At 55.6% G+C, this 13,814-nt stretch overlaps 1 protein-coding gene across 1 annotated transcript in view; it reads right to left on the bottom strand.

Moving 5' to 3' along the window:
- The window catches only part of LOC139278132 (soluble guanylate cyclase 88E-like), a 379,171-nt gene extending 372,103 nt beyond the window's left edge, over window positions 1-7,068 (bottom strand). The window contains exon 1 of the mRNA XM_070896788.1: window positions 6,949-7,068. Coding sequence (XP_070752889.1) covers window positions 6,949-7,068 — 120 coding nt within the window. The remainder of the gene's footprint in view (window positions 1-6,948) is intronic.
- Window positions 7,069-13,814: the final 6,746 nt, after the last annotated feature.

Genomic DNA, 13,814 nt, shown 5'->3' with positions numbered 1-13,814 from the left:
TCCCTGCGGCACCTCACTAATCACTGTTTGCCAACCGGAAAATGACCCATTTATCCCGATTCTCTGTTTTCTGTTAGTTAGCCAATCCTCTATCCAGGCTAATATATTATCCCCAATCCCGTGAACTTTTATCTTGTAACCTTTTATGTGGCACCTTATCGACTGCCTTCTAGAAATCCAAATACACCACATCCACTGGTTCCCCCTTATCCACCCTGCTCGTTTCAGGTCGATGACCCTTCGTCAGATTTCCTTTTGACTCTGTTCCAATCCACAGATGCTGCCTGACCCATTGAGATTCCCAGAATTTTCTGTTTCTATATTCGAAAAGGAAACGCGTTTGCGCCAGAATCAAAGCAGTGTGCCTGCAGCAGACATTCCTTGCAGATTGTCCCCTCTGTGGGCCGGTTACCGAGCCAGATCCTTTTCTCAGCTTCCTGTGAGCTCCCGCACACAGTAAAAGCTCAGGAACACACAGCACGTAAAAGCTGCTGGATAGGGCAGTGAGGGGAAATGGACGTCACATCAAAGGTGAAGATATCAGGAAGAGCGGCCGAGAGCTCGGGCGAAGGGTCAGCTTTGAAGAGGGCTGTTGGGTTGGAGAAGGTTACACAATTCGGGAAGTGTGAGGGTCATGGAGGGATTTCAAAGCAAGGGGACTGGGGGAGGGGAGACTGGGGCCTGGGGGAGGGAAGACTGAGGCCTGGGGGAGGGGAGAGTGGGGCCTGGGGGAGGGGAGAGTGGGGGTCTGGGGGAGGGGAGAGTGGGAGACTGGGGGAGGGGAGACTGGGAGACTGGGGGAGAGGAGACTGGGAGACTGGGGGAGGGGAGACTCGGGCCTGGGGGAGGGAAGACTGGGGCCTGGGGGAGGGGAGAGTGGGGCTTGGGGGAGGAGAGAGTGAGAGTCTGGGGGAAGGGGAGAATGGGGCCTGGGGGAGGGAAGACTGGGGCCTGGGGGAGGGGAGAGTGGGGCCTGGGGGAGGGGAGAGTGGGAGTCTGGGGGAGGGGAGAGTGGGAGACTGGGGGAGGGGAGACTGGGAGACTGGGGGAGGAGAGAATGGGAGATGGGGGGGGAGAGTGGGAGACTGGGGGACGGGAGACTGGGAGACTGGGGGAGGGGAGAGTGGGAGACTGGGGGAGGGGAGAGTGGGAGACGCTGGGGGGAGAGTGGGAGACTAGGGGAGGGGAGACTGGGAGACTGGGGGAGGGGAGACTGGGAGACTGGGGGAGGGGAGACTGGGGCCTGGGGGAGCGGAGACTGGGAGACTGGGGGAGGGGAGAGTGGGAGACGGGGTGGGGGGAGAGTGGGAGACTGGAGGAGGGTAGAGTGGGAGACGGGGGGGAGAGTGGGAGACTGGGGGAGGGGGGACTGGGGCCTGGGGGAGGGGAGAGTGGGGCCTGGGGGAGGGGAGAGTAGGAGACTAGGGGAGGGGAGACTGGGAGACTGGGGGAGGGGAGACTGGGGCCTGGGGGAGGGGAGAGTAGGAGACTAGGGGAGGGGAGACTGGGGGAGGGGAGACTGGGGCCTGGGAGAGGGGAGAGTGGGGCCTGGGGGAGAGGAGAGTAGGAGACTAGGGGAGGGGAGACTGGGAGACTGGGGGAGGGGAGACTGGGGCCTGGGGGAGGGGAGACTGGGGGAGGTGAGACTGGGAGAGGGGAAGACTAGGAGACTGGGGGAGGGGAGAGTGGGGTCTGGGGGAGGGGAGACTGGGGCCTGGGGGAGGGGAGACTGGGGGAGGTGAGACTGGGAGAGGGGAAGACTGGGAGACTGGATGAGGGGAGAGTGGGGTCTGGGGGAGGGGAGACTGGGGCCTGGGGGAGGGGAGACTGGGGCCTGGGGGAGGGGAGAGTGGGGCCTGGGGGAGGGGAGAGTAGGAGACTGGGGGAGGGGAGAGTGGGGGAGGGGAGACTGGGAGACTGGGAGACTGGGGGAGGGGAGAGTGGGAGACGGGGGGGGGGAGAGTGGGAGACTGGGGGACGGGAGACTGGGAGACTGGGGGAGGGGAGAGTGGGAGACTGGGGGAGGGGAGAGTGGGAGACGGGGTGGGGGGAGAGTGGGAGACTGGGGGAGGGGAGACTGGGAGACTGGGTGAGGGGAGACTGGGAGACTGGGGGAGGGGAGAGTGGGAGACTGGGGGAGGGTAGAGTGGGAGACGGTGGAGGGGAGAGTGGGAGACTGAGGGAGGGGAGACTGGGAGACTGGGGGAGGGGAGAGTGAGAGACTGGGGGAGGGTAGAGTGGGAGACGGGGGGGGGGGGGAGAGTGGGAGACTGGGGGAGGGGAGACTGGGAGACTGGGGGAGGGGAGAGTGGAGTCTGGGGGAGACGAGACTGGGGGAGGTGAGACTGGGGGAGGGGAAGACTGGGAGACTGGGGGAGGGGAGAGGGGAGACTGGGGGAGGGGAGACTGGGGCCTGGGGGAGGGGAGAGTAGGAGACTAGGGGAGGGGAGACTGGGAGACTGGGGGAGGGGAAACTGGGGCCTGGGAGAGGGGAGAGTGGGGCCTGGGGGAGGGGAGAGTAGGAGACTAGGGGAGGGGAGACTGGGAGACTGGGGGAGGGGAAACTGGGGCCTGGGAGAGGGCCTGGGGGAGGGGAGAGTAGGAGACTAGGGGAGGGGAGACTGGGAGACTGGGGGAGGGGAGACTGGGGCCTGGGGGAGGGGAGACTGGGGGAGGTGAGACTGGGAGAGGGGAAGACTGGGAGACTGGGGGAGGGGAGAGTGGGGTCTGGGGGAGGGGAGACTGGGGCCTGGGGGAGGGGAGACTGGGGCCTGGGGGAGGGGAGAGTGGGGCCTGGGGGAGGGGAGAGCAGGAGACTGGGGGAGGGGAGAGTGGGAGACTGGGGGAGGGGAGAGTGGGAGACAGGGGGAGGGGAGAGTGGGAGACTGGGGGAGGGAAGACTGGGAGACTGGGGAGAGGAGATTGGGAGACTGGGGGAGGGGGGACTGGGGCCTGGGGGAGGGGAGACTGGGGAAGGGGAGAGTGGGGGAGGGGAGACTGGGAGACTGGGAGACTGGGGGAGGGGAGACTGGGAGACTGGGGGAGGGGAGAGTGGGAGACGGGGGGGAGAGTGGGAGACTGGGGGATGGGAGACTGGGAGACTGGGGGAGGGGAGAGTGGGAGACTGGGGGAGGGGAGAGTGGGAGACGGGGTGGGGGGAGAGTGGGAGACGGGGTGGGGGGAGAGTGGGAGACTGGGGGAGGGGAGACTGGGAGACTGGGTGAGGGGAGACTGGGAGACTGGGGGAGGGGAGAGTGGGAGACTGGGGGAGGGTAGAGTGGGAGATGGTGGAGGGGAGAGTGGGAGACTGGGGGAGGGGAGACTGGGAGACTGGGGGAGGGGAGAGTGGGAGACTGGGGGAGGGTAGAGTAGGAGACGGGGGGGGAGAGTGGAGTCTGGGGGAGACGAGACTGGGGGAGGTGAGACTGGGGGAGGGGAAGACTGGGAGACTGGGGGAGGGGAGAGGGGAGACTGGGGGAGGGGAGAGTAGGGTCTGGGGGAGGGGAAAGTGGGGGATTTACGTTTCAATAAGATCACCTCTCATTCTTCTGAACTCCAATGTGTCAGGCCCAACCTACTCAACCTATCGTCATAAGTCAACCCCCTCATCTCCGGAAACAACTTGGTGAACTTTCTCTGAACAGCCTCCAATTCATGTATATCCTTCCTTAAATACGGAGACCAAAATTGAACGCAGTATTCCAGGTGTGGCCTCACCAATACCCTGTACAGTTGTAGCAGGACTTCCTTGCTTTTATACTCTATACCCCTTTGTTATAAAGACCAAGATTCCATTGGCCTTCCTGATTACTTGCTGTACCTGCATGCTAACCTTTTGTGTTTCATGTACAAGTACCTCCAGGTCCCGCTGTACTGCAGCACTTTGCAATTTTTCTCCTTTAAATTATAATTTGCTTTTCTATTATTTCCCCAGGAGGAGAGACTGGTTGTCTGGGGCCTGGGGGAGGAGAGAGTGGGGAACTGGGGCCTGGGAGAGGGGAAGTGGGAGAGTGGGGCTTAGGGGAGGGGGGAGGGGGAACTGGGGCCTGGGGGAGGGGTGCCTCGGGGACTGGGGCTTGGGGAAGGGGGAGAATGGGGCCGAGGGGAGGGGAGAGTGGGGGACTGGGGCCGGGGGTGGGGGGGGAGAGTGGGGGACTGGGGCCGGGGGTGGGGGGGGAGAGTGGGGGACTGGGGCCGGGGGTGGGGGGGGAGAGTGGGGGACTGGGGCCGGGGGTGGGGGGGGAGAGTGGGGGACTGGGGCCGGGGGTGGGGGGGGAGAGTGGGGGACTGGGGCCGGGGGTGGGGGGGGAGAGTGGGGGACTGGGGCCGGGGGTGGGGGGGGAGAGTGGGGGACTGGGGCCTGGGGGAGGGGAGACTGGGGGCGGGGGGGGCAGGGTTACAGAGGGTGTGGAGACTGCGGGTATTGCAGCATTGGAGACTGATATTTAATCAAAGTAAAGCAGAGTGAGGCAGACTTAACATCTCGTCGAACTTCCTGCCCTTTACCATCTCCGTCACAAAAGCCACCTCTGCAACATCGTCCATCGACCCCCGCCCCCCTGCTCAACCCCTCCCCGTCTAGACTCAACTGTTCCACTGCTCTCCTGGCCGGCCTCTTCACCCCTCCATAAATTTCAGCTCATCCAATATTCTGCTGCCCCCGATCCTAACTTGCACCAATACCTGTTCACCAATCTCCCCCGTGTTCACCGACCTACACTGCCTCCTCATCCAGCATTGCCTCAAATGTAAAATTCTCATCCTGGTGTTCCAAACCATCCATGGCCTCACCCTCCCTATCTCCTCCAGCTTCACAACCCTCCAAGACTTTGCATTCCTCCAATTCTGGCACTTTGTACACCCGCTACTCCCTTCCGCCACCATTGTCGGATGTGCTTTCAGCTGCTTGAGCCCTAAGCTCTAGAATTCTCTCTCTTAAGACTCTTCCCCTCGTTACCTCTCTCCCTCTTCGCCTCTCTCTCTTCCTTCAATGCGCTTCTGAAATTGTACCTCTTTTAGCAGTCCTAATGTCTCCTTCTTTGGCTCAGCGTCGATGTGTGTCTGATTAGCCTCTTGCAAAGAGAATTGGGAAGTTTTACAATGTTAGAGGCACTTTGTGTGTTCTCAATCAGGCCAACATCCCCCAGCATTGAAGCACCAACCACACTCGACCAGCCTTGTTGGGCCACATTGTCCGCATGCCCTACACGAGACTCCCAAAGCAAGCGCTCTACTCGGAACTCCGACACGGCAAGTGAGCCCCAGGTGGGTTGAGGAAACGGAAACATTTCAAGGACACTCACCTTGACAAGATGCAACATCCTCACTGACACCTGGGAGTCCCTGGCCAAAGACCGCCCTAAGTGGAGGAAGTGCATCCGGGAGGGCGCTGAGCACCTCGAGTCTCGTCGCCGAGAGCATGCAGAAATCAAGCGCAGGCAGCGGAAGGAGTGTGCGGCAAACCAGGCTCCTACCCACCCTTTCTCTCAACCACTGTATGTCCCACCTGTGACAGAGACTGTGATTCCCGTATTGGACTGTTCAGCCACCTGAGAACTCACTTTTAGAGTGGAAGCAAGTCTTCCTCGATTTCGAAGGAACATAAGAAATAGGAGCAGGAGTAGGCCATACGGCCCCTCGAACCTGCTCCACCATTTAATACAATCATGGATGATCCGATCACGGACTCAGCTTCACTTCCCTGCCCGCTCCCCATAACCCCTTATTCCCTTATCGGTTAAGAAATTGTCGATCACTGTCTTAAATTTATTCAATGTCCCAGCTTCCACAGCTTTCTGAGGCAGCGAATTCCACAGATTTACAACCCTCTGAGAGAAGAAATTCCTCCTCATAGTTTTAAAAGGGTGGCCCCTTATTCTAAGACCATGCCCCCTAGTTCTAGTCTCCCCCATCAGTGGAAACATCCTCTCTGCATTCACCTTATCAAGCCCCCTCATAATCTTATACGTTTCGATAAGATCCCCTCTCAATCTTCTGAATTCCAATGAATAGAGGCCCAACCTACTCAAACTTTCCTCATAAGTCAACCCTCTCATCCCCGGAAGCAACCTAGTGAACCTTCTCTGAACTACCTCCAAAGCAAGTATATCCTTTCGTAAATATGGAAACCAAAACTGCACGCAGTATTCCAGGTGTGGCCTCACCAATACCCTGTATAACTGTAGCAAGACTTCTCTGCTTTTATACTCCATCCCCTTTGCAATAAAGGCCAAGATTCCATTGGCCGCCCTGATCACTTGCTTGCCTGCATACTATCCTTTTGTGTTTCATGCACAAGGACCCCCAGGTCCTGCTGTACTGCAGCACTTTGCAATCTTTCTCCATTTAAATAATAACTTGCTCTGCCATTTTTTCTGCCAAAGTGCATGACCTCTCACTTTCCAACATTATACTGTATCTGCCAATTTTTTGCCCACTCACTTAGCCTGTCTATGTCCTTTTGCAGATTTTTTGTATCCTCCTCACACATTGATTTTCCTCCCATCTTTGTATCATCAGCAAACTTGGCTACGTTACACCCAGTCCCTTCATGCAAGTCGTTAATATAGATTGTAAATAGTTGGGGTCCCAGCACTGATCCCTGCAGCACCCCACTAGTTACTGATTGCCAATCCGAGAATGAACCATTTATCCCGACTCTCTGTTTTCTGTTAGTTAGCCAACCCTCTATCCATGCTAATATATTACCCCCAACCCCGTGAGCTTTTATCTTGTGCAGTAACCTTTTATGTGGCACCTTGTCAAATGTCTTCTGGAAATCCAAATACACCACATCCACTGGTTCCCCTTTATCCACCCTGTTCGCTACATCCTCAAAGAACTCCAGCAAATGTTTTAATAGTTGGGGTCCCAGCACTGATCCCTGCACAAAGATCACTAAAAGGTTGTGGACAGAGACAAAAACAAGGAAAAGCAGTGAAGGTTTACCTCGTGAGTTACAAAGGAGTGGAGCTGGACATCAGCATGCTCTCGCACCAGCTTCCACACATCGTCCCCGTACGACTCTTTGATGAAGTCGTGGAGACTCTCACAAAGCAGTCCGTACATCACGGGCAGAGGACGGACCGAGGGAAGGAGGAGGCACACACCCAGGACCAGCACGCCTGGCAGAGGATGGAGCTGATAATCTTCAGCACAAACGTAACATCGCTTCCCTCCGCTTCCCCTCCTTTATAGCCTGTGGGCCGCGAATTACACTCTGCAGTGCTGTAATTATAGCTGCAACTGACAGAAACAGACCAGGTTTCAAGCAGCAACTCTCAGTTGCAAATGGTGACTCTTTTGTCAGTGAGTGTGCAGAGATTGTCCTGTTGTTTGCCCTTGACACCGTTCAGTCACCCTGTACTGGGTCTCACCCATGAAGTCCAGTCACTGGCCCTGAATCCCCCCCACTGCTCCTCACACCCCACCACCCTGACAAGGCCATGGCTGAGCTGTTGGAGCGGAGTTTAAGTTCGAGTTAGCAAGGAGCAGTGGACAATCAGGCTGCTTGTAACCCATGAGGACCAGCACTGTCAGCAGTACAGCTTCAGTCAAGGGGGGAGCCCTCACTGTGTGGCTCAGACCGGGCTCAGCTTCAACATTCCTACACCGGCACAGATCCAACGGCCCATTGAGCTCATCCATCTACAGTGACCCTGAGCCACTGCGCCCCTCCTCGTCCCCGACCCAGCCCCCTCCCCTGACCCTGCTTCCTCCCCATCCCCCGATCCTGCCCCCCATCCCCCGACCCAGCCCCCTCCCCTGACCCTGCTTCCTCCCCATCCCCCGACCCTGCCCCCATCCCCCGACCCTGCACCCTCCCCTGACCATGCCCCCCTCCCCATCCCCCAACCCTGCCCCCCATCCCCTGCCCCCTCCCCTGACCCTGCCCCCACATCCCCCGACCCTGCCCCCTCCCCATCCCCTGACCCTGCTCCCTCCCCCATCCCCCGACCCTGCCCCCTCCCCATCCCCCGACCCTGCCTCCCCCTCCCCGACCCTGCCCCCTCCCCATCCCCCGCCCCCTGATCGCCTCCCCCGACCCTGCCCCCTCCTCCGTCCACAGATACTGCCCCCCTCCCCCTCCCCCGACCCCGCCCCCGTCCCCTGACCCTGACCCCCCCTCCCCCTCCCCCGACCCCGCCCCAGATTCGATGTCTTCTTGTTTAGCCCAGGTGGAACAGACAGCAGTAGACGGGAGCACTGATACCACACAGCACTAGCACACAGCTCCCGTGAGCTAATCGGTTAGCGCCCGCTACTTGTCTGGCAGTTCAGGCCCAGGAAATTCTGAGGATGTGAGTTCAAGCCTCACCCAGAACAGCCGATGGTTTTGCTTGTGAAATTTCCACAGGAATCAAAGGTACAATTGAGGTATCCTCAAACTTGATCGACTTACTCGCCGTTCTATTCGAGCACTTAGTTCCCTCTTGCACACAATGTTGCAACGGAGAATGAGAGTTGTACTTGTTTGTAGGATGGAGTGGAGGTGTTTTCACTTTTAACCAGTAACTCTGATGTAAAGAACAATGTGCCTGAAACAGACTCGATACTAAAGCAGCGAGAAACATATGTCACACACGACAAGATGGGCCTTACACTAAACATCCGTAAGACAAAGGTCCTCCACCAGCCTGACCCCGCCACACAACACTGCCCCCGAGTCATCAGATTCACGGCGCAGCCCTGGACAACGTGACCATTTTCCATACCATAGCAAGGGCAGACATCGATGACGGGGTCCAACACCGCCTCCAGTGCGCCAGTGCAACCTTCGGCCACCTGAGGAAGAGTGTTCGAAGATCAGGCCCTTAAACCTGCCACCAAGCTAATAGTCTACAGGGCAGTAGTGATACCCGCCTTCCTGTATGGCTCAGAGATGTGGACCATATACAGTAGACACCTCAAATCGCTGGAGAAATACCACCAAAGCTGTCTCCACAAGATCCGACAAATCCCCTGGGAGGACAGGCACACTAACGTTAGCGTCCTCGATCAGGCCAACATCCCCAGCATCAAAGCACTGACCACACTCGACCAGCTCCATTGGGCGGGCCACATCATCCGCATGCCAGACACGAGATTCCCAAAGCAAGCGCTCTACTCGGAACTCCTACACGGCAAGCGAGCCCCAGGTGGGCAGAGGAAACATTTCAAGGACACCCTCAAAGCCTCCTTCATATAATGCAACATCCCCACCGTCACCTGGGAGTCCCTGGCCCAAGACCGCCCTAAGTGGAGGAAGAGCATCCGGGAGGGTGCTGAGCATCTCGAGTCTCATCCAAGAGCATGCAGAAACCAAGTGCAGGCAGCGGAAGGAGCGTGCAGCAAACCAGACTCCCCACCCACCCTTTCCTTCAACCACTGTCTGACCCACCTGTGACAGAGACTGTAATTCACGTATTGGACTGTTCAGTCACCTGAGAACTCACTTTTGGAATGGAAGCAAGTCTTCCTTGATTTCGAGGGACTGCCTGTGATGCTGACCGCACAGCAGGAGGCCACTCATGCCATCGAGACCGTGCCGACTCTCAGCGAGTCCCACTCCCCCGTCCGTTCCCCCCAACCCTGCAGGACAAGGTTCGCTGGTTCCGGGGCTGGAGAGTGACATTTTTCAGCAAAAACCACAACTGTCTGCTCTACGGCCGTGCAGGTTAATGTGATGGGCTTAAAATCCACTGAGGTTTCCTTGCTCACTGCGACACTGTTTGAAGCTCCGTTCAATACTCGAATAAGTAAGAGTGGGAGCTGGCGGGCTGCATTTCCCCCTCTCCGAGCCTGAGGCATCCGTCAGTGAGGGAGGCACCTTTAACCTGTCCAATGTCCCTCGGCAAAGTTTGAAGAGACAAGAATGCAGAGAGAACATAAGAACATAAGAAATAGGAGCAGGAGTAGGCCATACAGCCCCTCGAGCCTGCTTCGTCATTCAATGCGATCATGGCTGATCTGATCATGGACTCAGGTCCACTTCCCTGCCCACTCCCCATAACCCCTTATCGGTTAAGAAACTGTCTATCTCTGTCTTAAATTTATTAAATGACCCAGCTTCCACAGCTCTCTGAGGCAGCGAATGCCACAGATTTATAACCCTCTGAGGGAAGAAATTTCTCCTCCCCTCAGTTTTAAATGGGCGGTCCCTTATTCTAAGATTATGCCCCCTAGTTCTCGTCTCCCCTATCAGTGGAAACATCCTCTCTACATCCCACTTGTCAAGTTCCCTCTTAGGGCCCAAGTTTCGGATCCCCGGTAGAAAAACGCACCTCGGAGAGGCCCACCTAATTTCTAGAACTCAAAAAGCGCCAAATAGTTACCTCACGATTCTCCGATACCTGTTGACCCGTTTGCAGCTCAGCACGGCGCAGCAGGAGCTGCTGGGGGCGGAGCAAACGCCGTTCTGAGCAAGCACTGCTGGCAGGGGGGTGGGGCTAGGGCCCTGCATCAGTTTGAGTGACAGCAGCGGTTGCGCATGCACGTTGGAGCCTGTGCGCATGCGCAATGGCACACAAACATTGGCAATCGGCCATCTTTAAAGGGACATGCAGAAAAGTGATTTCTGGGTGTGTGGAGCTGTGCAAAGCCTTCTGACTGATTTTTCTTGTGCCTGAAGGAGTGCTGTTAGCAGTACTGTGGAAGAAATCAGCTGCTGGAGTCAGTGAGTGCTCTGTGGTGCTGCTAAACTTCCAGAACAGGTGCTGCATAGGTGCATGCAAAGTAAGGACTGTGTGTTTTGAAAAATCACTGAGTGTCAATTCAATACAGCAATGGAACAATGTCCACCAAGAACGAAGAATTTCTTGCATGAGGAAGTGGAGACAGTAGTTAACGTCATTGAACAGAGATGGCAGGAGCTGGATACCAGCAACAGAGGTCGCACAAAAGTGCCACCCAACGAAATAAAGAAATGCTAGTTGCAGAAGATTACTGCACAGTGGTGCATATCAGGAGATCTGGAAGCCAGTGTAAGTAGTTAGTGGAAGTAATATTTTCATTTTTCAATGGAATCTCAATTGTAAATGTGACCATCTGTATATGTCCCACCCTGCAGAAAGACGCACTCTGTAAAAAGTTATATTTTAATTTTTGCAGAAGAAATTGGCCCACAACAAAAGGGAAAGAACTCGAACAGGAGGAGGCGTGCCCAATCTGCACCCACTGACACCCTTGGAACAGAGGGTCGCTGCTATGATGAGTCGTACATGGAGAAAAGCAATCGGTACAGCACAAGCTGGGCCCGCACGCGTGGGAGAGGGTAAGCCCTGAAATTGCTCGTGGCCCTTCAAACCAACCTGCTGCCTGACCTGCTATGTGTGAGACGACTCATGCCACCCATCCTGCCCCCTCCTGTGCTGCTAACCATTTGACTGTTCCGTTATATTTTGCAGAAGATAATGCCAATCCTGAAGATCCTGAAGATACAGAAGAAGAACCAGATGCGGACGATCCAGATCAAGGTGGCTGGAGGGGTAGACTGAAATGTCTTCAGGGCAGATTTTTGAACTTAATATTTATTAGCCCACATCAATGAACATCAATGTTTCAAACACTTGCATAGGGCATAGGTTCTGGTCCGACATTCGATGGTTTCACAGATTTCGACGTTGCGGTTCCCAGTGGTGCTGGTGCTGGTGGTGGTGGTGTAATGCAGCATTTTACACCCAGTGCCCCACCCTCCCAGTCTGCACCTCCCACTGGAGTGGTGCCGCGAGACAGACCCAGGGCCCCACCCTCCCAGTCTGCACCTCCCACTGGAGTGGTGCCGCAAGACAGACCCAGGGCCCCACCCTCCCAGTCTGCACCTCCCACTGGAGTGGTGCCGCGAGACAGACCCAGGGCCCCACCCTCCCAGTCTGCACCTCCCACTGGAGTGGTGCCGCGAGACAGACCCAGGCAGAGGAGGAGAATCGAAACACGCTCTCCTGAGATGCAGCCTGCAACAGATGTGGGTCAGATGTGGCATTGGGTGTGGAGAACAATGACCTCACCCGATCACTCGTGGGCAGCGTCAGTGCAGTGGGTGAAGAGGTAATGGTACTGACGGGAGAAATAGCAATAATAACACGGAAAATGAGGGCGGGAATGTCCGAGGGAGTGCAAGCGACAGCACAGGCCATCAGGGAGGGCCTGGGTGAGGTAGCTGCTGCAATAAGGGCACACAACCCGGCCAATCAAATGACACCCCCATGAAGAAGTAAACATTTATCGAGATGTGGATGAGAGATGGGTTGCAGCCTTTCTTTGCTGCTTTTGTTCTTGTTCTTCATGTAACTGTAGTGTAATGTCTGTAAGCTTGTAGTGTTTGTAGCTCCACACTCTGGATGTGGACGTATTGTGTACTGCAAGTGCAGGGTCAATAATAAACAGAACCAGGCAGATTTCCGGAGATTTCTGAGAGAGCTGCCGGCCATGTTATGAAGCTGTGTGTGCTGTGCTCTGTGAATATATCACACACCCCCTCTATCACACCCGTCCCCCTCTATCACACCCCTCCCCCTCTATCACACCCCTCCCCCTCTATCACACCCCTCCCCCTCTATCACACCCTTCCCCCTCTATCACACCCCTCCCCCTCTATCACACCCCTCCCCCTCTATCACACCCCTCCCCCTCTATCACACCCTTCCCCCTCTATCACACCCCTCCCCCTCTATCACACCCCTCCCCCTCTATGACACCCCTCCCCCTCTGTAGTAACTTTTTTTCAAATTGAAATTGTTTTGTAAGTTTTTGTAACTTTACAACTTATAAGTGATCTTACGGTTTTTAAGTGATCTTAGAGTGTAAATGCTCTCACATTTTGTAAGTTATTTAATTTTGCACCTAAGAGTGATCTTGAAGTTTCAGTGATTTTAAGAGTGTAAGGATTTTTCACATTGAAATTATTTTGTAACTTTTGTAACTTTATAAGTTTAGAAGTGATTTTAAGTGATCTTAAAGAGTCGTATTAAAGTAAAGTTTGATATAACAAATATTTTATTACACTAATGTGCAGTACATTGTAAACTTTTCAATAAAATATTTTTACATTAAAACTGTATCATGTTCCATTAACACAACACAACACAGGAACAACTCCAAAAAATAAACATGTCGATGCGGAACAGTTGTCTCTGAGCCCTCAGGCATCACTAATTGAAGTGTTCACAGATGAGCTGCTGGTGCAGGGCTTGAGCAATTGTTAAAGGAGCACGATGGACTGCCCTCCTCCGTGCTCTGGCATCAGGTACTTGCATGCTTTCCTGATCGCTGTCATCATCCTCATCCTGCTCTTCCAAATTACTATCATCAGGCACTGGCCCCTCATGTGGGTCTTCTGGTTCCACTACCAGCTCCTGCTGCCTCATGATGGCTAACTTATGTAGCATGCAGCACACAACAGTGAAGTGACCAACAATCTGAGGAGAGTATTGCAAGTGGCCTCCGGAATGGTCCAGACTTCGGAAACGCTATTTGAAGATGCCAATGGTCCTCTCTATGATGCTGCGCGTCGCAATGTGCGCCATGTTGTATTGATGGTCAGCTTCCGTCCGTGTTACGTGTAGGGGCGTCATGAGCCAGGTGGCGAGGCCGTACCCTTTGTCTGCCAGTAGCCAGCTCTGCCCTTCTGGCTGCTGCTGAAACATGTCAGATATAACGCTGTCAGGGTATCTTGCATTGACTGACATGTTGTGCTGCTTATCGTCACACACAAGCTGCACATTAATGGAGTGGAAACCTTTTCTATTCCTGCACTGCTCGGCATCCTCCACAGGTGCTCGCAAGGCGATGTGGGTACAATCAATGCAGCCCTGTACCTTTGGGAAGCCGGCAATCCT

The sequence above is a fragment of the Pristiophorus japonicus genome, chromosome 13, assembly GCF_044704955.1.
Source record: "Pristiophorus japonicus isolate sPriJap1 chromosome 13, sPriJap1.hap1, whole genome shotgun sequence".
Classification (NCBI taxonomy): Eukaryota; Metazoa; Chordata; class Chondrichthyes; family Pristiophoridae; genus Pristiophorus; species Pristiophorus japonicus.
The sequence above is the reverse complement of the archived record's forward strand: the minus strand, read 5'-3'. Positions and strand labels throughout refer to the sequence as shown.